The 26,962-nt window shown below is 41.9% G+C and overlaps 4 protein-coding genes across 9 annotated transcripts in view; 3 read left to right on the top strand and 1 right to left on the bottom strand.

The window, feature by feature from the left end:
* plekhg5b (pleckstrin homology domain containing, family G (with RhoGef domain) member 5b) overlaps nt 1–3,183 on the top strand; it is a 39,713-nt gene extending 36,530 nt beyond the window's left edge. For all 4 annotated transcript variants that reach the window (XM_037246087.1, XM_037246086.1, XM_037246088.1 and 1 more), the window contains 4 exons: nt 152–267; nt 344–501; nt 713–1,546; nt 1,798–3,183. In XM_037246087.1, coding sequence (XP_037101982.1) covers nt 152–267; nt 344–501; nt 713–1,546; nt 1,798–1,807 — 1,118 coding nt within the window. In that variant the 3' untranslated portion in view covers nt 1,808–3,183. The remainder of the gene's footprint in view (nt 1–151; nt 268–343; nt 502–712; nt 1,547–1,797) is intronic.
* A 2,592-nt stretch (nt 3,184–5,775) lies between these two features.
* Nucleotides 5,776–19,296, top strand: LOC119139656 (ankyrin repeat domain-containing protein SOWAHA). Of its 2 annotated transcripts, none has more exons than XM_037280520.1 (13): nt 5,776–6,116; nt 7,767–7,828; nt 8,371–8,571; nt 9,524–9,580; nt 9,810–9,911; nt 10,845–10,857; nt 12,779–12,783; nt 15,284–15,370; nt 15,530–15,532; nt 15,872–15,874; nt 15,974–16,046; nt 16,432–16,527; nt 16,602–19,296. In XM_037280520.1, exons 1-13 carry the CDS (start codon nt 5,984–5,986, stop codon nt 16,775–16,777), a joined length of 1,011 nt encoding a protein of 336 aa, XP_037136415.1. In that variant the 5' UTR covers nt 5,776–5,983; the 3' UTR covers nt 16,778–19,296. The 2 variants fall into 2 exon arrangements, with proteins under 2 accessions (XP_037136415.1, XP_037136406.1); XM_037280511.1 differs by having other exon boundaries at nt 5,778–6,116; nt 16,599–19,296.
* A 3,893-nt stretch (nt 19,297–23,189) lies between these two features.
* irx7 (iroquois homeobox 7) lies at nt 23,190–25,946 on the top strand. The gene is made up of 2 exons (XM_037271037.1): nt 23,190–23,723; nt 25,086–25,946. Exons 1-2 carry the CDS (start codon nt 23,526–23,528, stop codon nt 25,791–25,793), a joined length of 906 nt encoding a protein of 301 aa, XP_037126932.1. The 5' UTR covers nt 23,190–23,525; the 3' UTR covers nt 25,794–25,946.
* A 632-nt stretch (nt 25,947–26,578) lies between these two features.
* cd40 (CD40 molecule, TNF receptor superfamily member 5) overlaps nt 26,579–26,962 on the bottom strand; it is an 8,996-nt gene continuing 8,612 nt past the window's right edge. For both annotated transcript variants that reach the window (XM_037271023.1, XM_037271013.1), the window contains exon 9: nt 26,579–26,962. This exon is cut by the window's right edge and continues 306 nt beyond it. The gene's annotated coding sequence lies outside the window, so the exon portion shown is untranslated.

Here is a 26,962-nt window from a genome sequence, read left to right as displayed (position 1 = left end):
GAAGGATCTTTTTAAATTCAAAGAAAAACAACCACATGGAAATACTGAAGAGTCCCCCAATCAGTTTGTTAGAAGCTCATTGGCCGGACCTCCTTGTGCCAACCCTCAATAATCCACCTATGTAACATTTTGCCCTCTCTCATTTCTGAAGGATCCTTCATCCTCATCTACCTCAATGAGTTCAGGAGCGCTGTGGCCGCCTACACCTTCCAAGCCAACAGCGCCCCCCAGGGGAGAAGCTGGATCGAGGCAATCTGCAATGTCCAGGTTTGCTTTCTCAGCATCTCTTCCTTTGTAAAGTGGCAGGAGGGGTTTGTTTAACTTGTCATTTTACACGACACAGAACCAACTCCAGAGGCTCCGCAACGAGGAAGTGATTCGGCTGCAGAATTCTCTGACGAGTTGCACGGAGGCCGAAGAAGAGCGAGACGAGGAAGACGAGAGCAGCAACTCCAACGCGAGTTCCCCGTGTCTGAGGCACAAAGATCAGCATGACTTAAGGTACTTGAGGAGAAATATGCAGGACCAAAACTGTCTTTAAAAACAGAGATAAATAAATGTGAAAATAAACATATAAAAAGATGGAATTTAAAATTTTAATTTAAAAATGTTTAAATGGATATAAGAACAACAAAATATACCCATATTCAGTACATAAATAAATAGAAGTAAAACCTATGAACCTGACATATTTTCCTCTGTTAATTTTCAGTCAATCAGATGGTTCCACTGAGACGTTGTCAGTGATGGATGTCGATGAGCCGGCCGAATCGCAAACACCTTCTGCCGCTATCGTTAGCCTCGAGGGACACAGCGATGTAGCCGATAGTGTCTCTGCCCTGTCGGACGTTGAGCGGCCCACAGCTCTTCACAGGACTAGCTCCGCCGTTTACTCTGAGGTGGATCAGGAGCCGGATCCCGAGGGCGACGAGCTTGACCCTCAGTGTCGCTCTCTGTCCATGGACAGCGCCTACGGTACACTCTCCCCGGAGTCACTCCTCAGGGAACTTCAGCCCCCGCAAAGTGAAGAAGATGGCACAGAGGAGGCAGAAGAGGAAGACGAAGAAGAGGAGGATTCTGCCTCGCTTGGCTCGCAATTGTCAGTGGTTCAGCCGTGCAAACCTCGTCGACGTCCTCATGTGCAGTCAAGAGTCCACTGCCTCCAGAACGTGTCCACTCTGGTCTTATCGCGCTCCGAGGACAACCTTCTGCAGCGCCTCCACGCCAAAACGGCGCCCTCGCTCAACCGCGCCGAGCCGTCGCCAACGGACGCGTCCTCACTGGTGCACAGCAAGAGCTTGTCGGAGCTCGGGAGTAAGGACGCCGACTTCCCAGACGATCCCCGCTGCGCTGTCCTCAAAGAGGGCGGTCCTTGCGTCGCAGACGTAGAAGCTAAGAGGAAGTCGGATCCGACGGCTGGCTGCAATTCGGGAGAAATTTTGCCCATAGCAAGGAAATCGCCGGTGCAGCAGCACAAAAAACTGACGCTAGCAGAGCTTTATCGAATACGCACCACTCTGGTCCTCAACTCCACGCTTACCGCATCGTAAGTGCCCTCATTTACACAGATAAGAGACGCTACTCACAAAAAGTTGCAAAATTTGTAGCGTTTTGGCTGGAGTATCAGGATAATTGTGCTTTGGTATTTGCAAACAGTACGTTGTCAGTGTAAAGCTTAGAGTGGCCTTCATGTGTTCATCTCGAAATATCCCAACTTTTTGTGAGTAGGCTTGTTTGATTGATCGATCCATCAACTGTAGTCCATTTGACTTACTTTTTGTGTTCTCACTTCCACAGAGAGGTGTAACCACCCACTTGACTTTCTTCCCGGAGACATGACTGCACTCTGTCTTTTTTCTTACCCCCCCTCCTCTCTTTCTCAACGCCGCTCCGGGCAGCCGATGCACGTGGTCATCAACAACAAGCACCGCTTCGGTCGTCCCCCGGGAGCCAGCAGCCGAGAGACTCCTTCACTGCTTGCACTTTGCAGAGGACGTAGCACCACAAGGGGCCGCCACTGACCTTTCACTAGAGAACGTGAGGGGTCGTCCGCACCTCTTGAACAAGACCCAGAGTGGGTGTTGTTGAGACTTTTTGATGTGCTTCAACAAGAGGAAAGGTAATTGCACATTTGTAAAGGAAAACAAGAAGAGTCACTAGGGAGTAAAACTACATTTGTGTTTGAATCATCAATGACCAAAAGTGGACCATGCAACCAAAGACATTTTTTCAAAATTATTTTCTCTTGGTTAGCGTTCTTGTTTCTAGTTTTGGTTGATTTTGTTGCCCAGTAAGGTGCGGGGGGGAGCTAGACCATGACCAGAACGGGAGTGACTGTTGAGGGCTTTGCTGCACTACAACATATTGCAACACACACGACAGTCGCTTGGCTGCACCTTTTCTTGCCGGTCGTGTTTTTGCTTTTGTAGCAAGATTGGAAAAAAAATTGTTTGGAAGAGGATGTCGAATATTACGAGTATATTACGCCAATATTCTTCCCAGGAGATAAAACACTTTAACACTTAGCTTTCCAAACCACAAAGATTTTGTCTGTTTACTTTTGTTTTGTTAATGTTGAATATTTATTTTGTACAAAGGAGCATTAATGTCTCACTGAAGAGAAAAAAAAATGCTGTTCTGAAAGGGCAAAGTTACAAGATTACAGTTGTAATGCCATGAGAAAAAGGTCAAATATTAAGGGAATGAAGTTGTAAATTTAAGAGATTAAGTTTATCTGAAACCAGAACTATTTTGATGATAAAATAATTTACAAGAAAGAAATTGCAAAAATAATTTCATCCCAGGAAAAAAAACATTTTGTGTTATTGATCACAGTTCTTTTGAGAGAGAATATATATTTTCTTTCACATGTCCAATTCGGGCCTTTTCCTTTGTCTCAATGGGAATTTATATGTATTATTATGATTTCATTCTGATATTGTAACATTTTTTTTTCCTCTCCAATGTGGTCATAATGCTTCTTTGTTATTTTGCTTATGTATAAATATAAATAAGATGTTGTTGATATTGTTGTGCTTCCAATATTTGTACATTCTTTTTTGTTGACGTAGTCTTAAAATTAGTTTTCTTGTCGGCCACCAATGTGCTGCCAACTGAAATCATGTGTTTCCTGACTTAAGAAAAAGTGTCTTACGGAATTAAAAAAAAAAAAAAGAATGCAAACGTGTGTTGCAATCCCTGCTTTAATGGTTTAATCCGCCCTAATGGAGCCATCAAGCATTAAAACCTCTCGGAGTCAGACAACAGGTGGTGAGAGAACATCTTTTTTTATTATTATTTTGGGATGGTGCAAAATGTCACCGTCTGTAACTCAGTAGAGCATCTGGAAGCGGGCAGCAGTGGTGGCTCAGTTGAATGACTGCAAGTGCTTAAAATAAGGTCTATCAAGGCACCCTTCGATGAGTTTGGTGTGAAACAGCAAACCTGTCAAATCAAATGGATACACTGCAACAGCTTGTACAGTCTTCACAGAAGATGGTTGGGGGGGTACTCTTTCCAGGTTTACATCATGTCCCAAGACTTTTGACCTGACTACAGGGATCGGTCCGATATTAAACGACCTTGACCTTCTTGGCAGCAAAGGTGCTCTGAGGCAGTGCGGCTGGCCTTGCTGTACTGTATTTACAGCTCATTATATCAGCTAATCTGCAGATTACAGCATGTTGAGTCCACACGAGCCACTAAACTGCAGGGGGAACTACAGCGACGCTCCCGCCTGTGGGATTTGTCCCTTAATCTGAAGCCCAGAATCCCACCCATCATCATTCTCACATCTGGACCGTGCAGGATTTACTGTTGTAATCCTTCACTTTAGAAACTATTTTATTATACCTCACCAGGCTTTTAATTATGAAAATGCAGCTTTGGTGTGGAAGTAATTACAGATCTTTGTCCTATTAGCCTCTGCTAAGTGATTAATCAGGTTGGAACATATTTTACTTTTCCTCAAGTTTGTGCGACATGGAACACTTTTGGTAGACACTTAAATAATGTGACTCAAATAAGCACGTCTTTCTAAGAATGATGTTCACATTGTACATGCAGCCGGGAAGGTAAGGAAAGGGCAAAAGGATTAATACCACTTGCTGTGGCAGATGTCACAAAGCATGCTGTAAAAAATGTCCGATTAACACAAAGGGGGCACTTTGACAAATCCCGATTATGGGAGCACTTTCCTTTATTAAACTCGACCCCAGTCCTGCACTCATCGTGAGGGTGGATTAAAAGCAGGTAGACACCATTGTCTGTACAAACAATCCCCATATAAACCGCCCCCTTCTCAGTGCCAGCTTATGGCCCGCCTGTAACAATTCCCAACCATCATCATCATCATCTCAATCGGGATGCAATGGCTGGATTTAGGACACTTCCAGTCCGGGGTGAAAAAAGAACAGAGAACTAGAGCGTGTTTACAAGTTGGGCGGCATATGGAACGAGCGCGACATCTGGCCTCCGTCAAGACCGAGCCCTGCACACCCGCTTTGACCTTCACAATGACACATGGCAACATCTGCACTGCCTCTCAGACGTGTTTGAAGACATGTACAGTTGCAAGGAGAGTCTTACATGCAGTACGAGGTTTGAAAAGTTCCAGGACTTGCTGTCGACTGTAAAGGTTACAACCAATCAGCTTCAGAAAATGTGAAACTTTGGGGGTTGACTTCTGTTTCAAAGTCATTTAAAAGCAAAGTAAAGTAGCTTAATTTACTGACAGTGAAATCAATTTTGAATGCTTAGAAGACCTTAATAAAAGGTAATAATTTAGAACACTAGTGTTCTTTATTCTTCATGAATTTACAAATAGTTATATTTATCTCATTTTCATAACCCACGCACTGATTTTCATGTCGAGTTGCATCTCTCACAAGAATATTTTTTATTGTTTGGTTCTATCGTGGAAGGCACCATTCCAGTGTGAGGTGCCTTACCGTTGCGTTTGGTTTTGTATGCTGTGCTCCCACAATGGCTCGCGCTAGCAGCAAGGTGACCAACGTGCGTGCGGCCAGCCGCTCTCTGGCATGAATCGAGTGCACAAAGGCGCGGCATATGCTAAAGGATCAAATATCGTTATCCTCTTGAAAGTTGTGTTGTTTCTGAAATTGAATGAGCATAAGGTCCCACTTTTTCTCGCCACCGTGTAAACTGCTCACCTCAATAATTGTATCAGTCGTAAGAAGCTTACTGTAATTACAATATTGTCCTGTCCTCAAATACGGACGCACTCATCAAATTAAACGGAATTCGTTCAAAGAGAAACCATGGAGGGATTAACGTGTAAGTCTCCTACATTTAATATTTACAACGCAGCCGCGCAATTAATCAGACAATGTGTTTTGTCTCATACATGCGGCTAACGTCAACGCGCGTACACGACCCCCCCAAAAAAGTGACCTAAATAGCATCCAGAGCTTGCTAGCTGCTGTCTTATTGTATTTTCAAGGACATATTCTGGTTTGCTTATCATTTGGGTTTTTGTGTATATAAACTTAACACATCTTCTTTACATGCCATTTTAAACCTGGAAGTAGTAGTACAGAGTGTACCACCTTTGCATGTATTAACTGTTTATATTTTATGCACTTTTCTATTTCCAGTGCATTAACCATTGCACGCCCGTCTCTGTTAATTCAATGAAGTGGACAAAAGTTTATGTTCGAAAGTGGCATTCCAAAGAGACGTTCAATGCCACTGACAAGAAATCGGCCAAACGAGTACTCTCCCAAAACTGAGGGAAGATGCTACTTCAGCTCAGGAAGGGGTTAAAACGAACTGGAGGAGGCACAGCAGCTGCGGCGGTAAACTCGCTAGCATGGGTGGAGTGCGATGTTGACATGAAAAGCCGCAAATTAGCCGTGAAGAAATTTCCGGGGGAGGCTGCGTGAAAAAAAGAAGCCGCAAAAAGGGCGTCTAAAGTAGCCGCAGCGTCCAAAGTGTCTTAAATTCGACGTAAACTGCAGCTAATATGAGTGATGTGAGCGAGGGGTCTCTGCTGGATTACTTCTACGACACTGCGGGCAGCTCAGGCAAAGTGAGAAATGCAGACATACTGAAGACTTTTAAGCCTTTTATTGGCCACAGTGACGTACAGTTGCGTGGTAAGTAGCATCATGATCTCGTTAAGTTAGCAAAACATAACTAGCACGACAGAGTTCATATTCTGTATCTGTTGTCATACGTATTTTAATGTTGCAAAGAGTTTTTTTTCTGTTGTGTTCCCCTCGCTCTATGATAAGCATTTTACGTAAGATAAATAAATATAAACCTAAATGAAAATTGAAGAGGGATGATGCCATTTCCTCCCCCATGTAGGGGACTTGAACCCCACCATGCTAAACTACACGTGACATCCTGACGTCATCTCCTGCATGAGCCAAATCATAACTGTCAGTAGTGGTAAAAGATGGTTGTGTTAACTACCCTGCTGTTGAAAGTAGTTCTGATCCCTCTCCTTCATCTTGAAACTATGATGTGTTAGCCAAAAATAAGATGTTACTTGATTTATATTGTTTCCATGGGAGACAAAACAGCAGCCATTACATTTATGATAACGGACAAGTTGATTCCAAAAGAGACTAGTGACATCAATTCCTGGATCACAAGTGTCCCTGCAAACAGTGACCTTTTGCCATTCTGCACGCATAAAACTTACCAATACACAAGAGAACTCGTCTTTTGGAATGGCCATTTTGGAATTGCTGTCTTTGTTTTTTTTGTTTTTTTTATCTTCATCTGAAGCCGAAAGGCAAATATGTCAATCTTGCCAAACAAATTCTGATCCAGGGTGACCTTGAACTGCTGCCACATGTAGTCCAGATGTGACGTCAGCACCATCTGACGTGGCCATCCGGTGATTAGAGAAGTGCTTCCCACCATGTTTGCCCGAACATGTGGTTGAGTCTCCTCGTGTTGTAAAATTGATGATCGTATTTTAATCACAATTAAGTCCGCACGCATGACGGGATTTAGACCTCTAACAAGAGTGTGAATGGGGGATTTTTGAATAGATATGAAAAGTGAACCACGTTGCCAAATGAAGAAACTGGGTGGCGGGGTGGATGGGAATTGATTTTTTTTGGTCAATGGGTAACTGGACCTTGTAACTTGCTGTCGTAAGCATCTAATTTCCGTGTGAAGCACATGTGAGCTGTCGCTTCCTGTTGTTGTCGGTGTGGATCACCACCAGTGCGTATCACCACCAGTGCGTATCACCACCAGTGCGTATCCTTTGTGTCCGCACCGGGAAGAGGAAACTTCTCAATAGTCCACGTAGGAATGTACGCAAATACACAGCCAGCCAATAGTCCAATATTGGTGTACTGACTTGCCAGATGTTTGTTCATTTGAAAATAGCCTTTTGGGAGGACAACATGGCTGCAGTGCCCAAGCTAGCTATCTGTTAAACAAACACTGATGGCGGCCTTGTAAACACATTCAGCAGTATTTATTTTTCCCATCAAATACAGTATCATGAAAACATTGGAGGGAATAGTTAAAAAGCTAGAATAGTTAAATGAAACTCCAGGGCTGAAACTAGCCCTGTTAATCTATCATTAGTAGAATGTCTTGATCAATGCTTTATTTAGTATATTAGTTTTAGTGGTTTTTATTTATTTAGATTTTTAATGCTAGACCTGCTTTCCTTCTCTACCTTCACGCCGTGCTTATATGATGTGGTTATATAACATTGTGGGTTGATGGTACACTAAATATAGCCAGAATGTGAACTTGTTTTCATGTCCTTGCAGCTAAATACAGAGAGGAATTCAAGCTCATTATTGACAGAATCGCTGTGGTCAAGACTGAAAATGTGAGTACATATACATTGTAGTAATCAATTTTTTTTTTTTTTTTTTTTAGTCTTGAGTTTTATACAACTTGATTTGCCTTTGACTTTTGTTTTTACCTCTGTAGGTACTAGAGGTGTTTTTTATAGTAAGATTTACTGTTATTATGACTACAGCTATGCTAATGAAGCATGGCACATTATAATTTGCTTAGAAATACAGGAGTAATGGCAAAGCGAAGTTTCAAATCTCCTTCACGAACCTGTTGTTGTTTTTAACACTCTTCTCAATGGCACTCTCTCTGAAAGCACACTGACTTGCCATGTCTTAGAGTGCCATCCAGAGGAGTCAACAAATATAACAACTGGTTCATGAAGCAAATTTGAAGCTTCATTTTTCCCACCAATAAAATTTGGGTCACATTGACAGTGTAGGACTAGAACTACAAGGAAGCCCTGTATGTTGCATTGGTTGTGCAAAACTGTTTGTACTATTCGAACCCCTCTCACATAGCTATCTACATGTGAACATACAACATTGCCTTTGGTTTTTTTTTCTATTGCAGGGAGATAAGTACCTTTTCCTCAAGAAGAAATACAGACAGCTGCTGCTAGCACGAGACAAAGACAAAACTCACGGGTCTGATGCGGACGGGCATAGACTTTCGAGTCCCTCCACGGTGCCAGCGACAGCACAGTGGGAGGCAACAGAAAGGGAATGTCGGGATGAGCTGATTACCTGCGGCGAGCCAGACAGTGCTGCAGAGGTGAAATGAAAATGATTTCTCTTTCTCTAAAGAAAAGCTGTCATTCTCTTTCTCTTGGTGTTTATCTGTGTTGAATTTTTCTGATATTGCAATTATAGTTTAAAATAACGCAGGTCTGATAACAGATTTCATTATGTCAGCGCTTGTTGGGTTGGACGCAGCAGTCTCCAATTTTTATACTTGGGTAGAACCCTGAAACATGCTACTATCCTTTCATTTCTTCCTTTACCAAGCCGCTTAACCTTGACTGTGTTAAATGCTAGCAGTACCGGCATCACCCGCCAGGTGACGCCAAATTAATTGGGTTCTACATCATTTGAAGCAGCAGAGACCAGACTCATTGAGTGCGAGGGAGGCACAGGGGGGCACAATCTCCATTTAAATTAAGATCCCCTGTTATTATGCTAAGCAGTAACATGTTGGGACTCATTAGGAAGATAATAATCATTTGTGCCTATTAAGAGCAATTCACACACATTCACATCAAAGATATACAGTGTGCACCTCTTTTTGGAGGTTCATGCTTGTGTATGTGATCAGATTGTCTTTCGTTAAACATATTAGTCAGAGCATTGTGCACTCTTGAGGACGAGTGTTTACTATTGGTCATCCAAAACAACAAGTCAAATCAGGTCAAAATGTTTCAAAATAAGCATTTTTCTTTTCTGCGTACAGCAAACAATTGACCAGAATTAATTTTAACTTCTGCATGTGGCTCACTTTTTTTTTTTTTTTGCGCTTCAGGTGTGTTGTTTTGGCTAAGTGGATTGTTATTCATTACCTTTCATGTGTAAAACGTCTCTCTCGCTGTCTTGTTAGCTCTCTCCATCTGACACCCTTTGGTTAGCAGCAGGATGACTTCGAATCAGCCTTACACAACTGTGTGTGTGTGTGCGCTTATGGCTGATTGCATCATACTTTTAGTTATTTTTGCCTTTTGTCCAACTTTCAGTGGGAATCTGAGCAAGACGAGGAGTCGACGGGTAGTATGGGATCTGCTGCAGTCGCAGTAAGTCTATTGTAACAACTTTTTCTACTTTTTACAGTAGAAGCTGACAGATTGTCAAACTAGCAAAATAAAACTGTTGCCTCAAATGTGACACTGTAATTGTTTCAGCTATCTGAGCTGTGTTTTCTTTGTGAGGCTGTTTTAAGTGCATGGACAAATGAGTAGCAAAATGAAAATATTTGAGGGGAAAAAAAAATCTGTGTAAGACCCCATTCTCTTTCCATGTCAGCTGGACCCTTTAGAAAAAGAGTGGATCTACTTTGCGGCTGGTGCTCGAGTTCCTGACCTCTCTCATCTGCTTCGACAAGACCCATCACTTGCCAACAAGAAGGTAGCATCATTATCTAGTTTAGTTTGTTATACTGGACATATGACAGCAGGAGACAAATTTACTAAAATTAAACAATTTAGAATAGCTAGTTACCAGCAAGTCTGTGCAGGTCAAACCTGGGTTATTATTATTATTACCTGGGTTTTTATTATTTGAACTTACTGTTCAAAGTTGTTATGCTTGCTAATTCATTGTTCAACACTACAAACAGTAGCAATCAGTTGAGTGCGAATCAAATAGGTTTTGTTCACACCCACAACTGTACCTGCCTGCATGGGTCTGCGAAAATGCCATGACTTGGTCTACCATACCAATGTGCAGATGTAGATGACACCTCATGCCAGATTAGCACTGGGTGTGTTCAAAGCTATTTAGATAGGTAGTGGTCAAAGCTAGTTACGGAGCCAGCTAATAGGTGCCTTAGTGAATTTCAGATTAGCACCAAAAACCTTTTCCAACAAAAAGAAATTGAAGTTTTTTGCGCAAAATAAAGTAGACAAAGAAATGGAATAAATTGAACCAGAAGTACTTGTAGTCATGATAATAAATGGCCACCAGCGAGTTTGCTGGTTTAGTTTGTGTTCAAATCTACTTTCTCTTCCAAGTCAATTTGCTAACTGATGTTCATTTGTTTAGCTCACAAGCTGAATTATATATCTTGTTAAAAAACAAATCATAGTCCTTTAAATTGAATGTGACTTGAGTTGATTCGAGATAAAAAAAGACCATTGATTTTTAAATCAGAACAATGACCCTTAAGAATTTATGCATGATATGATGCTAAGCGGTTCGGAAAATGGATGGATGGATGGATGGATGGATGATGTTACCATAAGGGGAATTTCAGTTGGGACAGTGTAAATAAAAATAATAATAAAAGAAAGTCTCATCAAGTCTTTAACATGTTTTTTTTATGTTTTGTGTCCAAACCAGGACTTCACATCAGTGAGTATTTGATCCATTTCCTCTTGCATGCCATCAAGTTATTATACTTAGTCAGTGATACCCATAAGCAGTCCTTCATAATTTTCTTTTCCCCTGGTTAAGATGCTTTAGCTTCTAATATTTCTTTTGTCTAGATAACATGAGACCAAAATTTATAAAAAGGAAAATCCAACCTTTTATTTATTTGTGTATTTATTTATTTATTTATTTATTCACATTAAGTGACTTTTAATACCAAGGCCCAAGCCACTCTTAATTGAATGGCACTATAAATGATGTACCGTATTTTCCGCCCTAAAAGGCGCACCGGATTATAAGGCGCACCTTCAATGAACGGCCCATTTTAAAACTTTGTCCATATATAAGGCGCACCGGATTATAAGGCGCATAAAATAGAAGCTATACTGCAACAAACTGAGGTTGACTAGGGTTGCGGTATGCATCCACTAGCCAATAACCAACGAGCCCTCTGTAAACAATCGCGTTTCTCAAACGATCTCCTATAAAATGATCGGAACTGACTAAAGTTCGATCTAACGCATTGGTACTACTTACCTATGTTTCCCTTCCATATCGATCCGTAGATTTACTCGAAACATTAACAGAGCAGCCTATTTTGACATGAAATAGCCTGGTACGTATAGCAGCTATCGTTATAGCATTAGCCATCCGCAAAGTCCCACGAGCCTCAGCTCGCAATCTCCCATGAGCCTCAGCAAAGTGTAAACAATCGCGTTTCTCAAACGATCTCCTATAAAATGATCGGAACTGACTAAAGTTCGATCTAACACATTGGTACTGCTTACCTATGTTTCCCTTCCATATCAATCCGTAAATTTACTCGAAACATTAACGGAGCAGCCTATTTTGAAATGAAATAGCCTCGCGGGTACAACAGCTATTCGGTGACGCCCCCTGACTACAGTTACCGTAATGTTGGGAAGCGATGCGACCTTGTAATTTACTAGTCGTACTAAAACGTACTGAAACATTTTGGCAGAGCACTGTGTACAACCAATATGGATCAACAAATTCATCAATTGATCCATATATAAGGCGCACTGGACTATAAGGCGCACTGTCGGCTTTTGAGAAAATTTTAGGTTTTTAGGTGCGCCTTTTAGGGCGGAAAATACGGTAATTGTGAACACATGAATGTCTCTTGCTGTTCACTGTTTTAATGTGTTAAGTAGGGAAACCTGAAAAGTCGGTGAAAGGTTTAAACTGTATGTTGATGAATATAATTCTTTTTCTGTCTGTTTTCTTTTCCCCATGCCCTCGATTATCACCGTATTCATCAGGGGGTGAGTTACTTTCCTCATAAACTATTTACACTGTTCAAGTTCTTTTATTTTTTTTATTTGAGATACAAGCAGGCGCATGATGCTTGCCTGCCCTCAGACCTGCGATCCGCTTGTGTAACTTTCATGCAGTCATTCTGAGATTTTGTCCCCCTCTTAATGGAATTCCGAGAAGGCCGTGTTAAAACATCCAGATCATGCATTTCAAAGGTCCACTATCAAAAGGATTATGAAAGATAGCTTTTTAGCTCCTGTGCCCCCCTTGACAACCCAAATCCTTTTATTTGTCTCCCTGTGCGCTTAAGAGATTTGAGCTCATGTTTGTTGTCCCTCCCCAGTGTCACAGTTCTCACACTGTCCTGCAGTCACTGCGGACCACCTTCTAAGCCACCGCTGTCCCCACCCGGACAAGATAGCACGGCCGCCATTGAAGTGCACGGCAATGAGAGGGGGGGGCATGGATTAAGGAGAGTCTTAATTCCCCACAAAGACTTCACCTACTTAAAGATAATCTGAAAGTAATAGAGCAGGCTGGGATTAATTGTAGAACAATGCCGCTTGTGTCCCTGGGAAGGTGCTAAGTCGCTTTTGGTGCGCTTTGATGTTCCCTTTTAACTTCCTGGTTTGTGGAGAGGAAGATGGTTTTTCCACAGATGGCATCCACGCTTACCTTCCCCAGAGTCAAAAGCGGTCGGTCACATGACTCATGAGAACCAGCTCAAAATGTCGGTTTTCACCGGGATTGGTGAAGGGATTACTCTCAGGGAGAATTAAGAGTTTCCTGTTTCTGACCAAATATTGATTTGAGGATTGTGTGAGTTTAAGGTTGCGAGTGAACATGTGTGAAAGCACCCTCATGTTATGTGTTTGTGTCTCTGCTCCCATTATGACGTGGACCTCGCACCCTGCTGGGACCTGCTCTTCCTCCCGGGCCACACAGTTTGTAAGTACATTTTCTGCCCATCACTCCTCTGCCAGCTCAGTGGCCTAGTGGTAGAGTGTCCGCCCTGAGACTGGAAGGTTGTGGGTTCAAACCCCGGCCGGGTCATACCAAAGACTATAAAAATGGGACCCATTGCCTCCCTGCTTGGCACTCAGCATTAAGGGTTGGAATTGGGGGGTTAGATCACCAACTGATTCCCGAGCGCGGCACCGCTGCTGCTCACTGCTCCCCTCTCCCCCAGGGGATGGATTAAAATCACATGGGGATGGGTTAAATGCAGAGGACAAATTTCACCACACCCAGGTGTGTGTGTGACGATCATTGGGACTTTAACTTTAACTTTAACTTCATCTTCCTCCTACACTGAGCCTATTTAGTAGGAGTGGCGGGGTAGTGGCATCCCTCATGTTTTCAAGTAGACAGAGGGTGGGTGTGGGTATTTCAGGAACCCAAGATGCAGGAAATGGAGAAGCTGTATCCTGTTCAGGCTCGTCACTCACTCTTTCCCACTAGGAGTCTCCTGACAAACGGAGCTTTGGCCAATCAGTCTTGTGTTGTGACAGCGGGCTGACAATAGAGATGGAGAGACTAGATCCAAACTAAATTTATGGTGCTCTGTCTCCTGTACACCTCCTAGCCCATTACCATTGTTGTTTTAAAAAATATAGCACTTGGGAGGGCAAAAACCTGGGATGGCAGGACTTGTATGTGACCATGTCAAGTTCTATCATTATGTATGTTTGTTTTACCAAAACATTTTATTTTATTTTATTTTATTTACAACCTAATCCCTGTACAAATGAAAATTTGCTTTGTTTTGAATACAGCTCCATATAATGACCTTATCAAGAAATTTCACATATATATTGAGGGATAACAGGTTATATTGTCAATTTACTATGTTTAGTAAATACTCAAACCAATGCTGCTTCTGCACAACTGCTATAAATGATCATAATGCATATAGGTAAAAACAATTGGTAAACATCGGCCAATCGGCTGATTATTTTTAGCCGATGTTTGAAAGGACGTAATCGTCTCACTCAATTGGCCAGCCGATTAATTGCTCAGGCCCTAGACATCAGCGCTGCTGTTGCTTTTTGGTATTTAACAACTTTCAAGAATCCAGCAATGACAAGGTGGCCTAGACACATGAAGAGTTGGATGACCTCAGCTTTACATAAAATACATAAAAAATATTAAGAAGAATTTCCCCCCCCACCCCCCTTATTAGTTTTTCTGTAATGTTATAAAAAACAGTTCTGGACAGGTGAACAAAAGTATCCTGCAGTAACTGTTTAAGTAGCTTTAGTAGCATTCCCATGGCACACGTTCAAAGAACTTGTAGCCACCCTGAAAGAGAATACTGTCATAGAAAAACATCACGTCGGCCCAAGACAACTTGACCCAATGAACTCCTTCTAAGAACTTCCATGCAGTCCCCCATCCAGCAGGCTTTATTCCCATCTGAGGTTATTTACACTTGTCCAAAAATAATAAGTCATTTTGATGTGGCTTGTGTTTGATTTTCCGTGTTAAGGGTCCGATTCCGACAGGATGGTTGTGGTTATTTAGCTGACACCTGTTGATGGCCCGTAATTACATACTCTAAAGAGTGATGGAAAAACATGGGAGATCACAGTGCGACAGGTGGACGTGTGTTTTTTTTTCCCCGCTACATACTTGCGTCTATTATTTTCACATTGCATGCCGACCTGTGGGCGTATCTTTGCAAAGCGTCGTTATTGCGCTTTGACGTGCGCTGACAGTTGTGTCTGGGTGGGGCTCCCCTTTGCGGGTCACACTAACATCATCAATCTTGCCTGTGGTGACAGGCAGCCCCCCCCACCCCCAGCGTGCGCACCGCGCTGTGTTATTTTGTAATTAGGCTCCGTTAGATGGCAGGAAACCATCCCTCCATTCATCCCCTACCCTCTTGAGTGCAGCTGGTCTCACTGGCAGCGAGTAAAAAAGTCCGATGACAATTTTGTAGCCAAGCCACATCCATCTTGGCGTGTGACGTTTCTTAACATCATGACTGAGAGGTGCCTCAGATAAATGAGGAGGCCTATGTGTGCTTGATTTCTGAACTGCGGTCATGTAGAAATAGAGAAGAGCATAAAATTGGTTCTTATAAATAAGAGTTAGATATGAGTTGAGGAACTTTTTGCTGTTTTCCACAGACTGCTCTGCATTGGGCTGCCAAACACGGCAACGAGGACATGGCAACTCTGATCGCAAATGCCGGCGCTGATGTCAACACCAAATCGGTGAGTTTATTTCCTCTCTGCAGCCAGCGAGAAGTAAAAAGAAATGCATCAATGCTTTTTTTAAAAATACTTGTTGTACATTAGGGATAATCAAAAGATTATCATGTGGAATCTTTTTATTCATTGTTTAAATTCGTCTCGTCCATCTCTGTTTTGCAGCATGTGAGTATCCTGCCATGTGGCACAGAGCATAAGTCCGCCAACAAGCCAGCATCTCCTGCCGTCGCTCTCCTATGCAATCTTAGCGAAGATCCAGCTGTGCAAATGCACGATGGGAGCGCAGGCACTCGGCTAATAAATCATCACATCATGTCACGTTAATTGTCTCCTATAACAGGGCGTCTGTGTCCCGGCATGCACCGCTCTGAAACGACGCAATTTTCAACAAATTACCTGGCAATTATGTTTTTATCATTATTTTGTGTTTCCACAAGCTTTTCTAATTTCTATTTTCTTTCCTTGCTGTTTGCGTTGGCCGCCCTGGGCGCTGGGAAACTCCAGGGGGTAGGTACTCCAAAACACCCCCTCCCCGTTACGCTCACACCAACACAGGAATGTCATCACTGTTCACTCTACTCATCCACATTATCTCCTCTTCCTCAGGGTTATACACCTTTACACATCGCGGCGCTGCATGGACATCGGAACATTCTTGATCTGCTCGTTGGGACTTATGGTAAAAATAAAAAAAACTTCCAGACACGGCCCAAAATTAAAACGGGGTGCTTCATCAGCTTAGATGCACCAGTTGATGGAAGAAATGTGCCTTGCAAAAAAGCACCTGGACAGAAGGACTCAGGCGCTCCAGAACCAAACTCAGTTTTTCTCTATCATGTCACGTTTTTGAGCTATTCATGACAGTTTTCTTAAATAAACAGCAAAAAACAAACGTGAAATGAAACAACTTATGAAATGAAATGGAACTGACTGCAATTTTGGAATCAGCATAGTTAGCTACAGAATTTAATTTCCCAAAATTTTTGCCCAGGACTATTTTTGTATCTACCTTATTTCATCCACAATGTTTGATAATATTCATATCTGCAAAATTTTCCCATCAGGTGCTAAGGAGAATTTGAGGGATTACAGTGGCCATCTTGCTTTGCATTATCTCAATCCGAAAGAAGCAGAAGGTCCAGAGGAGGACTGCGAGCTGCGTGAGTGCCCTTTACTTTCCTACTTGTCAAGTAGCAAGTTTGCGACTCTAACCGTTTATTGTCTTTCACAGCAGCCGAATTCCAAGTGTCCCAGGCCAGAGAGCGTAACAAGAACAGGAAGTTGGTGTCACTCTTCCAGTCCAAGAAGAAGTGGGGCTCCGCCGAGGACCTGGAACCCATCGAGGAAGAGAGGACGATGACGCATCAGCTGGCCGTTCCCGCCTTCAGACCCAGGAAGTTTTCACGCTGAGGGACAATGGACACTCAGGACTGTTCTGCAAGTTGAATTCAGTTTTTACAATTTGCTTAATTGTGAATGCGGCTTTTGCACTTTGCTTAATTGCTGCATTGGTTTTGAACCATCAATTATCTGTGGACACCAACATCCTCCATACAGCTTCTACCTGTAGTATCTATTATTATTTTGTGACCACATCAGTATTTACACTTGAATGGATATTGCCTTATGTTACATATAGAACCAGCTTGCCTTGGAGCTCAGGATCATTTTAAAGTTATAGAATTCTCTTGCGTTTCTGTTTACACTTTAATCCCTTAAACCAAAAATAGCTTTTATTGTGAAAAGCTAATTAACTGCCTAAAAAGTGAATGCTTTATTGCTGTAGTTTCAACTAACTGCAAATTTGATCCAAAACAACCACTACGTACTGGCTCATACCTGCACAGTTAGCTTTCAATCTTGTGTGCTGGAAAGCTCTTAAATTTTATGCCATGTTAAACTTTTTTATGCACTTAGATGATATGAGAGCAAATATAATTGGCTTGAAGGGAGCTGTGTGCAGTGACTTTTTTGTCGTCCCCCCCCCCCCCCCCCCTTGTTTTCATACCGCTAACTTGTAGATTTTAGGTGATTAGCACATTGCCTTCGGGTTTTAATACCTAGGTTAAGAAGATCATCTAAAAATGTACATAAATTGTGACCTGTCAAACGACTAGTGGGATATTTACAGCATGAGTAGGGGGGGGACACATTCTAAAAACTAACCAAAAGTCTGCAAAGTTTGATGTCAGAGGATGGCTCAAGGTGTCACTTGGCTGCCATTTGGAGTTCAGACGATGTGAATTTGTATGGTAATTAACGTTTTCATGCTGGCATCGGATAATTAAGTGCCTTAATTAAGTTTAGTGCTAGATTTTACTTGTCGATGCCATTTGCAGTGTTACTGTGCCAATTTATATTTCAAAGGGAATTCTGTTGGGGTTTTTTTACTGTTGAAAGGCGATACTTGCAATTTGTAACTCAGTTACTTGTACCAACCGTGACTGTTGTTTAAACAATATAAATACATTGTTTATATGTATTGAACTATTTTCTACTAAATTCACCTCCTAGTGTCTTTAAAATTGTATTAGCTGCAGTGGGCTACGCACGGACACAGGCACGAAAGTTTTACCTCATACTCAAGAGGATGCTGACAAGCCAGTGACGCAAAGAAGGCATGGTGGGGTGAGATAGATCACCTAAGTTTATAAAATGCTTCTCGGATGAAAATAATTGCTGGTTAGAAACAAGATCAGAGTTGTTAGTGAAAACGAGTTTTTGTGTAAAGGGCCCCCGAGTAACACCGCCTCCGACGTTTCTTCAACTACCTGACTTTTTTGGTCACAGATGGAGTAAATATGGACGCTGCTAACTCTCCATACAACTTCAGATCTTAATTCCTGATTAGCTGAAAAGGGCAGCACTTGCTCTCCGGATCTCGGGATATCGGACGACACCAAGGGAGGGAAGAGGGCAAGTGTTTTTGTGCCTCATTTTTGAAGCGGGGATGTTGGCGGGATAAGAGGGAGTTTCTGTAATAGATACTTATCTTACTGCCCTCAAGCCCCTCAAACAAAGTCCCCCTCTGAAGAGATTATAACCCAGGGAGGCACATTAACTCTAATCCCATGCTTTGAGGCCTCGCACCCCCGTACCTCCCTCTGCCCCATTTATTCCATCCCTTCTGTTGTTTGAGGAGAGGGGGGGCCCACCTTGTTTCTGGTGCTTGTAAGAGCGAGGCCTGTGGCTACGTGACGCCTGTGTGTGCGGGTGGGGGGAGTGTTGGAGTGACTGCTGCTGTTTCTATAGCCCGCTGACTCTAGTGAAAAGCACCGAGGGCTGCATACTGCTGTGTAACCGATTCCTCTCTGAAGAGATTAGGCGCTACATTGTCGCTTCGGTTGCTCATTTCCATGAGAGCGCAGCCTCCCGCCGGCGCTCCGCTCGCCTTTGTTATTTCCACTCGGAAAACACAGGGCCCGATGTCCCGGGCTTCCTCGTTGTCATTGTTTCACAAATAGGCCCCGAATGTAGATGTCATGTCACAGATGCCCATTAGTGGCTGGAGAGAACACATGTGCGTGAACTTCAATTTGTTGTGTTTGTGCACCGCGTGGATTTGACAGGACAACTTTGAGGTTTTGCTTATTAATATAGCTGGGAGACATTATTTGTACCAACTACGCTCCTCAATTATTGGCTGATAATCTCTGGTGAGATCATTTATGACGAAAAAAACAAAAATTATTTTGTGGATAAAAAAGTGTCTCAAATGGGTCATGTAACTTGCAGAGTAAGTCCGTTTGATTATGCAACACTCTTAGACTTAAAAAAAATCTACTTTTATTTCTATTGACCTTTTAATGTATGTTTTTGATAAGGCCGATGTACACTGATGTAAAACATGTAACGCCAACTCAAATTGCACCAAAATTTGTCAACACCGTTCTGTGACAAAATGAAAGTAAAGCATTATAAATGAATAATACGCGACATTATTTCATTTGTCTGACTTCCGCTAAATACACGTAAGCTTGCCAACTATGGTATGGGCCTGGCATGCGTATTACAGAGTTGTCAGTTGTTTTTAATGGTGTGAATGGTGATAGTTTTGACATCTTTGCATGAAAGTCAAAATGTCGCCAGTTTGACCATTGGTAAAAAAAAAAATAATGAAAAATAATGTGAATGACTCCACCACCATGAAAGGGTCGAAACATTTTTGGTGCACTAGTAAAAATCCTCTTTTTCGTTTTGCACATTGACACATCGCTTTGCAGTCACACCATAAAGGACGTGGTATACAAGAAGAATCCCGTCCGGTTATGAAATGATATTCCACTGGGGGCAGCACCACCTGTCACGGCTGGCCATCGCCTCCCGGACCAATGAATGGCGCCTGTCACTCACCCAGTGGAGGGCCGTCAATCAGCCCGCACCCTGGGGCGGGTCTGGTGGGGGGCGTACCTCGGTCCGGCCCCAAACAAAGACATCCTTACATTTGCAGGCGCTTTCAACGCCACGACTATTTTGAAAGAATGATAGAGTGGTACTGATAAGAGCAATGACAAAGGACAAAGAATGGAAGGGGGTCTTCTGGGAGGGGGTTAGATAGTATAGAAGTGGGAAGGCCTGATAACATTCACACTTTGCTTCCATCTCCCCATTTGTGCTGCTGCCCCAGGGAAATCCCATTAGGCAACTCAATTGGATATTTGCCGTAAAGCATTTCATGCAAATGGCGGCAATAATCACAACATTGATCTTGACATGCTCGCATCCACCAAGTCATGTTTAAATGTAGCCAGCAATGACAATAACTTGTGTGTCTTGGTACTCGTGTCCTGCATGTAAAAATAAACTAACAAGGTGGCAAAGGTGTCGACAACTCTTGCGGATTGTCGCTTTGGTCTCTTGTTGTCTTGCGCTCGCATGCCGACGAGCACTTCTAATTACACGTTTGGCGGCCACCTTGAACAGGCTTCACACCTCCAAACACGTCCCAGTGACACATCATTTCAATATTTGACAGTATGGTGATAAGCGCCGTGTGCGTGAAAAAGGAGAAGCTCACACTCTGAGTGGCCTCCGAATAATTAAAAATAATGGTATTAATAATACACAATAATACTTTTTTAAATGAGATGGGCTTCTGAACTTGTTTCCTCTACTAAACTTCATTTTTGCATACATGCGTTGACAAATCTTGATATTTTATTTTCCCCAATATTTTTCAGTATACTGTATATATTAAAAATAAAAAAACTCCCCAAAATGAAATGTCGACTTAATGGTTAAATATGTTTGTGCAATTAGTGGGACTAACAAAATAAAATCATTTCTTTTTTTCTTTTTTAATATACAACTTTTGATCATTTGTATTTTTTGTTTACGTATCTATTTTGCCAATAACCACGAGATTTCAAGTGATATGACACTTTCCCATGTCTTATCTCTGGTCTTGGTCTTCCCAGGGACACTTTTTTTTTTTTTTTTTAATCCTTTGAGCTATCTTGTATGTTATCACATCAGGCCGGGAGAACAATCAAGATTCCATTTGGTCACTTCCCTCCCCCTGGTCCTCTACTATGGCCTCCCCCCGCTGTAAACGAGCGACATCCTAACAGCAAACAGCGCCGCTCTGACTCGTCGGAGCAGCACCGACACCTGCATCGGGGCCCAAAAAGAGGAAGAGGATGAAAAGAAGAGTCCGAGCATGGGACAAAGGCAGCTGCCCGGAGCTTGTTTGTCTTGAGATGTTTTCTCCTGATGCAGTTAGCCTCCCTGTCTTCTTCTTCTGCTACTCCACTTGGCTATTGTTGTCCCTGTACAAATTTGCTCGAGGGCTTTGCGGGCCAAGCCCAAATAAATCCCCCATTTTTTTTCACCCCAGGATCATACCAACAGAATCATTTGTTCCTTGTGCTCCCATCCCAAATGTTTTTCTTTACCCTTAATATCCATGAACATTTCAAGTGACACATTTCCAATCCGGTTGTGTTTACATTCGGCTGGATTTACTCTTCCACAATTTAATTTCATGTCTGTATCTGGTTTCCCATTTACATATAATGCAACACATATCCAATTTGCTTGTGTCAATTCGAAAACTGCACAAAATCAACTTCAAAGGCTGCACCATCCAGAAATTTTGTTAAAAAAAAGTAAACCTATAAAACTGTGGTGTTGAATATGATGCAGTAGAAATTTTGGACTCACTTTTGTGCTGGTGTTTGGTGGAACCAATGCACAAAGTTAGTCTCGAACCCCGTTAAAAGTTAAATACAACAATCTTTGAATGTGAATAGGAACAAAGATGAAATTTTCTTCAATTCTTTCTTTTTGAAAAAAAGTCCTGTGAGTTTGGTTGAAAGATGCCTTGTGAGATGTGATGGGTTCATACATCCAAGGACTTTGCTACATTTATTGTGACCTTGGTTATCCCTCTCTTCTGCTCAAACAAAAAAAAAAAAAAAAAATAGAAGTAGTCTGAGTCATTTTTCTGCATCAGCAGGAAGTGAAAAGACAAAGGTATACTCTGGGAAAACTTCCTCCAAGATGTGGGAGCTGTTGATCCTCAAGGTTTTTGAGGTCTGCAATGTAGTGCACCTTGCTTTATTAAAGCTTCTTTGCAACACTGTTCAAGTTGGAATTGTGCAACATGACTTGACAAGACGATGACTTAAGTTCAAGGACTCATAATAGTCGTTATTGTTATTAACTATATGCTATTGTCTCGCCCCTCCTGTACGTCCCTACCCTTTTTATTCCCTGTAAACCGTCTATGGGTCATTGAAAAGAGCTATATAAATTAAATTTATTATATTATTAATGAATTGATTAACTCTCCAGTTATGTTACGTTAAATCGACAGTTTTCAAGTTTTAAAAATTAATGGGGAAAAAAATCATGCTTGTTTTCACAATTATAAATATTTTGACATTTTACTGGTTAATTTAAAACAATTATAATTATTTAATTATTAGAAGTTACTAACTCTCCTGTTGTTTCAAATCAAATACACCCACTAGATAAAAGCAACAAAATTGTTTCTTTTCGATAAATTCATATTTTACTTACACAAATTGAAATGACTTATCTATTATATATGTTTTATATGTTGTATATATTTGTTTAAAAAAATATGTGTTGCAGCTCTTGCGTACTGTGTTGCATTAGTAAGGCTCAACCATGGGAATATATTTGGGGTTCATTTCAGTCATACAATTAAATCAAGTGTGTGAGTTCACATTGCAGCAAGTTGGCTACATGAGATACGTCAACGTTTGTGCGTGTATGTTCTTTTTCAGAAGTGCAAACTTGCAACAACATGCATTAGCATCTGTTATCTGACAATTATCATATACATTAGTCTACACCTGTTTCCCCTAAACTGCTTTCATTAGGACAACAATAGCCGAGCAGCAACAAGTCAAAAGGAACACTTTGTTTACTCCACAAATAGTACAAATAATTACAATGCGCTACAACACGTATGTGCACCATTCATACATTTCAATTATGTCATGTCATGCATGTGAAAAGTGCTGTGCTGCATCATTTAGTAACATGCAGCGATATGACCCCCACCCACTAGCATTTTTTTTTTTTTCTTTCGTGACTCGTGAGACGTGTCAAATTGTTAACAAAGCAATGCAACACTGCAACACAAAAAGTAACACAACCATCTCAAAGACTTCGCCTTTATTATTTGCCATTTACTAATGTATGGGCTACAATACATACGTCACTTTCTGAGATTTTTACGCATAATACACCTTTCAAAGCGTATTAAACGGACTGCGTTACCGTGGAGAAAATATAATTAAACACAAACAATTAAGTATAAATGTAAAATATAACTAGAATGGTGCCTTTTCCAGAGAGAGAGCAGGAGAGCGCTCTACTTAAACCTTTTTGACGCCACTAAAACTCACGCATCAATTTTGCAGATCGACGACTGCAGTATGCAAATCAAATTCAATAACATGTTGATGATTTTGTGCAAACTTAAAGGTTGAATTAGAGCGTCCAAACACTAAAAGGAACAGCAGTGCTTTGATGGGATTTAGTGAAAGCTTGACCTGTCAGTCAACAGTTGTGCCCCCCTTGTCTCTTCACCCTCCCCCGGGCAGCTGGCGGGATAAAAGCCCACGCACGTCCCGCAGCAGCCCCACAACTCTTCTTCACCTCACCATACAACACGCAGGGAAATATGCCAGCTTCACCGCCCGACTTTGGTGCGTTCTTCGTGGACCGTAGCATGGGGATGATGGCCATGGGCCCCCTCAGCCCCGGCTATCTGGGGGCACAGCAACAGCACCTCAGCGTCCCCGTCTCCTACTCGGGACTACACGGATACAACTTGATCCCCTTGGCAGCCCACCACCACCACAGACACGTCACGCACCTGGTGAGCAGTGTTGTACTTGGAATTTTCACATATCAATAATTGACTACATTTCTGGGCATTTTTACATTTACCCCGCTAAATTCTCCAAATAAAATGCATCCATTTACTCAAATACTACATGTTACTGCTTGCAAAAATAAAATCATAATGAATGCCAGAATCAAACTCTGTGCTCAAAATCCTTTTACTAACCAACATCTTTTGTTAATTTTATTTGATATCAGAAAGTAACTTTTCATACCCAGCACGTGACAGACCATGACTTAAACACTCAATTGAAATGATAAAGGTTGACCTTTTAAGGTACTCTACTTGTATTTTTACTTAAATATCTCATTCACGCATTAGCCTAAATATGTATATGTAAGAATGTGTCAATTATAAATTTGAAACTTAAATAAATTAAATAAATTTGAGAGTCAAATGAAAAGCTGTGAATTACTAAGCAATCACAAGTTTGTTTTTCAAGAATCAAAAGTAGAAAATAAAACAATATATAAAAAAAAAGAAAAACTAGACTAGGTTGCAAAATTGTCCTCATTCCATTCTATTGTCTCTTATCTTGGTATAGCACAACGTATTAGCACCGCATTGTGATGCGCTTGTCCTCCCAAAGTGCCAACGTTACAGAATACTTTGTTACAAATGCATGAATACAACAATGTACTTTTGACGGTCAATACAAGAAAAAACACAAATTAAAATAGATACAAATCTAGACAAATATATAACAATTTAGTCTATCAGGAATGCCTGCCTTTTAAAAATGCCCCCCCCCCCCCCCCCCCACCAAAAAAGCGAAAAACAAAAGCAAATGCATTCCATAGAATGTATACTTTTGTAGTTTGACCGTGAACTTGCAGTTAGCTTGTAGAGGAAAATTTAAAAAGCATAGAAATATAAGGATCTATTAAAGATCATTGTAATAATAAATAGGAATGAATGCTAAACTTTAGATTTCCTGTTTGATTTCAGGTATGTGTACTTGAGACTTTTTGTGCATCGCCCATTAAATTGTTAAATGGTCAAACTGGTACTGTGGCCAAAGTATTCCTAACTTTCCACAGAGCTGTACTGAGGAGGTTTCGGGGTCAAAGTTTACAAAACATGACTAGGTCTACGTTCATAATTGTCCACAGATATTGCATGATGGAGGTTAAGCTTTCACTTTGCCTAAATGAAGCTCTTCAAGTCATTATGGCAAAGCACTGCTTTTGTCTAAATGAAGTTCCTGTCAACCGACTTTAACATACTGTGTCGTTACTTCCTTAGTACCAAGGTGGGGACAAAGCACTACTTTTATTTCTACTGTGATGCGATTTGTGTTGGCTTCATGTTACTAACTGTGTGTCTCATTCCCAGGGCAATACCTTTGACCTGAAGACCGCCGTCTCCCCTTACTACCACGCGCTGCTGGCCCGCGGGGGCCCCTTCTTCCCGCCCTTCAGACCCAGCCCAGCAGAGGAGCCCGGGCGCGGGGTGGCCAAGGTGGCCACTCGTGAAAGCACGGGGGCGCTGAAGGCGTGGCTGGGCGAGCACCTGAAGAACCCGTACCCCACCAAGGGTGAAAAGGTCATGCTGGCCATCATCACCAAGATGAGCCTGACACAGGTCTCCACCTGGTTCGCCAATGCGCGCCGCCGCCTCAAGAAGGAGAACCGTGTCAGCTGGGCCTCCTCCAGGTCCAAGTCAGACGAGGAAGAGGAGAGTGAGGACGAAGAGGAAGAGGAGGAAGAGGCTCTGAGGAAGTGCGACACAAACGCCGTAGACGAGTCGGAGCGGCCGGGTGTCGAGAGTGTGCCGGAAGCCGCGGCGGACGTGGGAGTGACGTCACAAGATGGGGGCGAGGGCGCGCCTGTGGAGGCCCATCACACGCCCTCACCTGCGAAGAGCAAACAAGCAGACACTCCAAAGCCCAAAATCTGGTCACTGGCTGAGACCGCCACATCAGAGACGCTGAAGAAACCAGCGGAGCACGCATACCAGTCCGCGGGGAAAATGTGGGCCGAGTGGGCCTCCCGAAGCGCGTGCCTGTTGCCAGCCTGTTACACTGCCCACGAAATCCACTAATGACATCCCCTACCCTTCACAACCCTTAGACAATGTCCACTATTGATGCACTTTAACCTCTCAGACGACAGGGATCGGAGCTCATCCCTGGAAATCTGTTTCCAGACCAAAGAAGTTTTTAATGTAAATAAATGTAGATGTATTTTTCCAACAGACCTGTATATCATGTCTTTTTTGTCTGCTGATACAGGAATATTTTTACTTAAATAAAAAATCAGACCTGTTTTTTATTCAGATGCTTTATTTGGGACACATTTAGATACATCAACACTGTGTGTACTACGATTGAATTTAATATATAGTATTTCATATTTTATATGGATATATTTCTTATTCAGGAGATGAAACTTTTTGTCTTTTGTCTCATCCAGGTATATTCTGTTGCAATGCTCCGTCGCTGAAGTTGAACATCTGGCGCCCTCTGGTGGGCACGGATTTATTTAGCTTAATTTAATGGAGGGGGGGCAATTATTTGTGTCAGGGCTGACTGAATTCCTATCCTCCGTAAATAGAGGGTATTAAATATAAAATTAAAAAACAAATAGGTACCTACCCATTAGGTATAAAATTAAAAAACAAAGAGCACACAGCACAATATGTGGGACCCGATGTTGAGCTGCTTACTCGCATGACACAGGGATGCTCTCTCAAACTGGCTAAATTCAGCAAGACAAGAAATGGGGTGTGTACTATTATTCTTGGTATTTTTATGACAGTACTCCATGACATTTTACTTGAAAAAAAAACTGCATAATGTCACAAAAGGAGACAAGCGACTGACAAAATACAATCACGTACAGATAAACATAACATTTATTGTAGAGTTCAGCACCAAGACTAACACACAAGATAACACTTTACCACATGTAACTCTCACAAAAGTGCAAAAATAAATTAGAGACTCCGCAAAACTAGCAAATAAGTTTTTCTCACCTTTGCCTTTAACAAATGAAAACAGGATATTGCATCAAATGTTTCACAATCCTGTTGACAGATAATTAGTTCAAGCTGCAAAGTGTAAAACTATGTGTTAAACTATGAGTCCACACACTCATGTCAGGCATTAAACTCCACAAAAGAGTTGCCGTCCCACTTGTGATGCAATCTGGGAGTGAATGCATTTGATAGATAAAGGTGACAGAGGTGTCTGTCAAGTCCCATGTGCAGAA

This window comes from Syngnathus acus, chromosome 2 (assembly GCF_901709675.1).
Source record: "Syngnathus acus chromosome 2, fSynAcu1.2, whole genome shotgun sequence".
NCBI classification, from domain to species: Eukaryota; Metazoa; Chordata; class Actinopteri; order Syngnathiformes; family Syngnathidae; genus Syngnathus; species Syngnathus acus.
Note: the sequence above shows the minus strand (reverse complement) of the source record. Positions and strands in the feature narration are given on the sequence as shown.

What these genes read in the sequence shown, in the direction of transcription:
- irx7 (XM_037271037.1), top strand. Translation starts at nt 23,526, where the DNA reads ATGCCAGCTTCACCGCCCGACTTTGGTGCGTTCTTCGTGGACCGTAGC. An exon ending in ACAGACACGTCACGCACCTG is followed by an intron (nt 23,724 to 25,085) that starts GTGAGCAGTGTT and finishes TCTCATTCCCAG; the next exon opens with GGCAATACCTTTGACCTGAA.
- LOC119139656 (XM_037280511.1), top strand. Translation starts at nt 5,984, where the DNA reads ATGAGTGATGTGAGCGAGGGGTCTCTGCTGGATTACTTCTACGACACT. An exon ending in CAGTGACGTACAGTTGCGTG is followed by an intron (nt 6,117 to 7,766) that starts GTAAGTAGCATC and finishes ATGTCCTTGCAG; the next exon opens with CTAAATACAGAGAGGAATTC. An exon ending in AGAGGAGGACTGCGAGCTGC is followed by an intron (nt 16,528 to 16,598) that starts GTGAGTGCCCTT and finishes TGTCTTTCACAG; the next exon opens with CAGCCGAATTCCAAGTGTCC.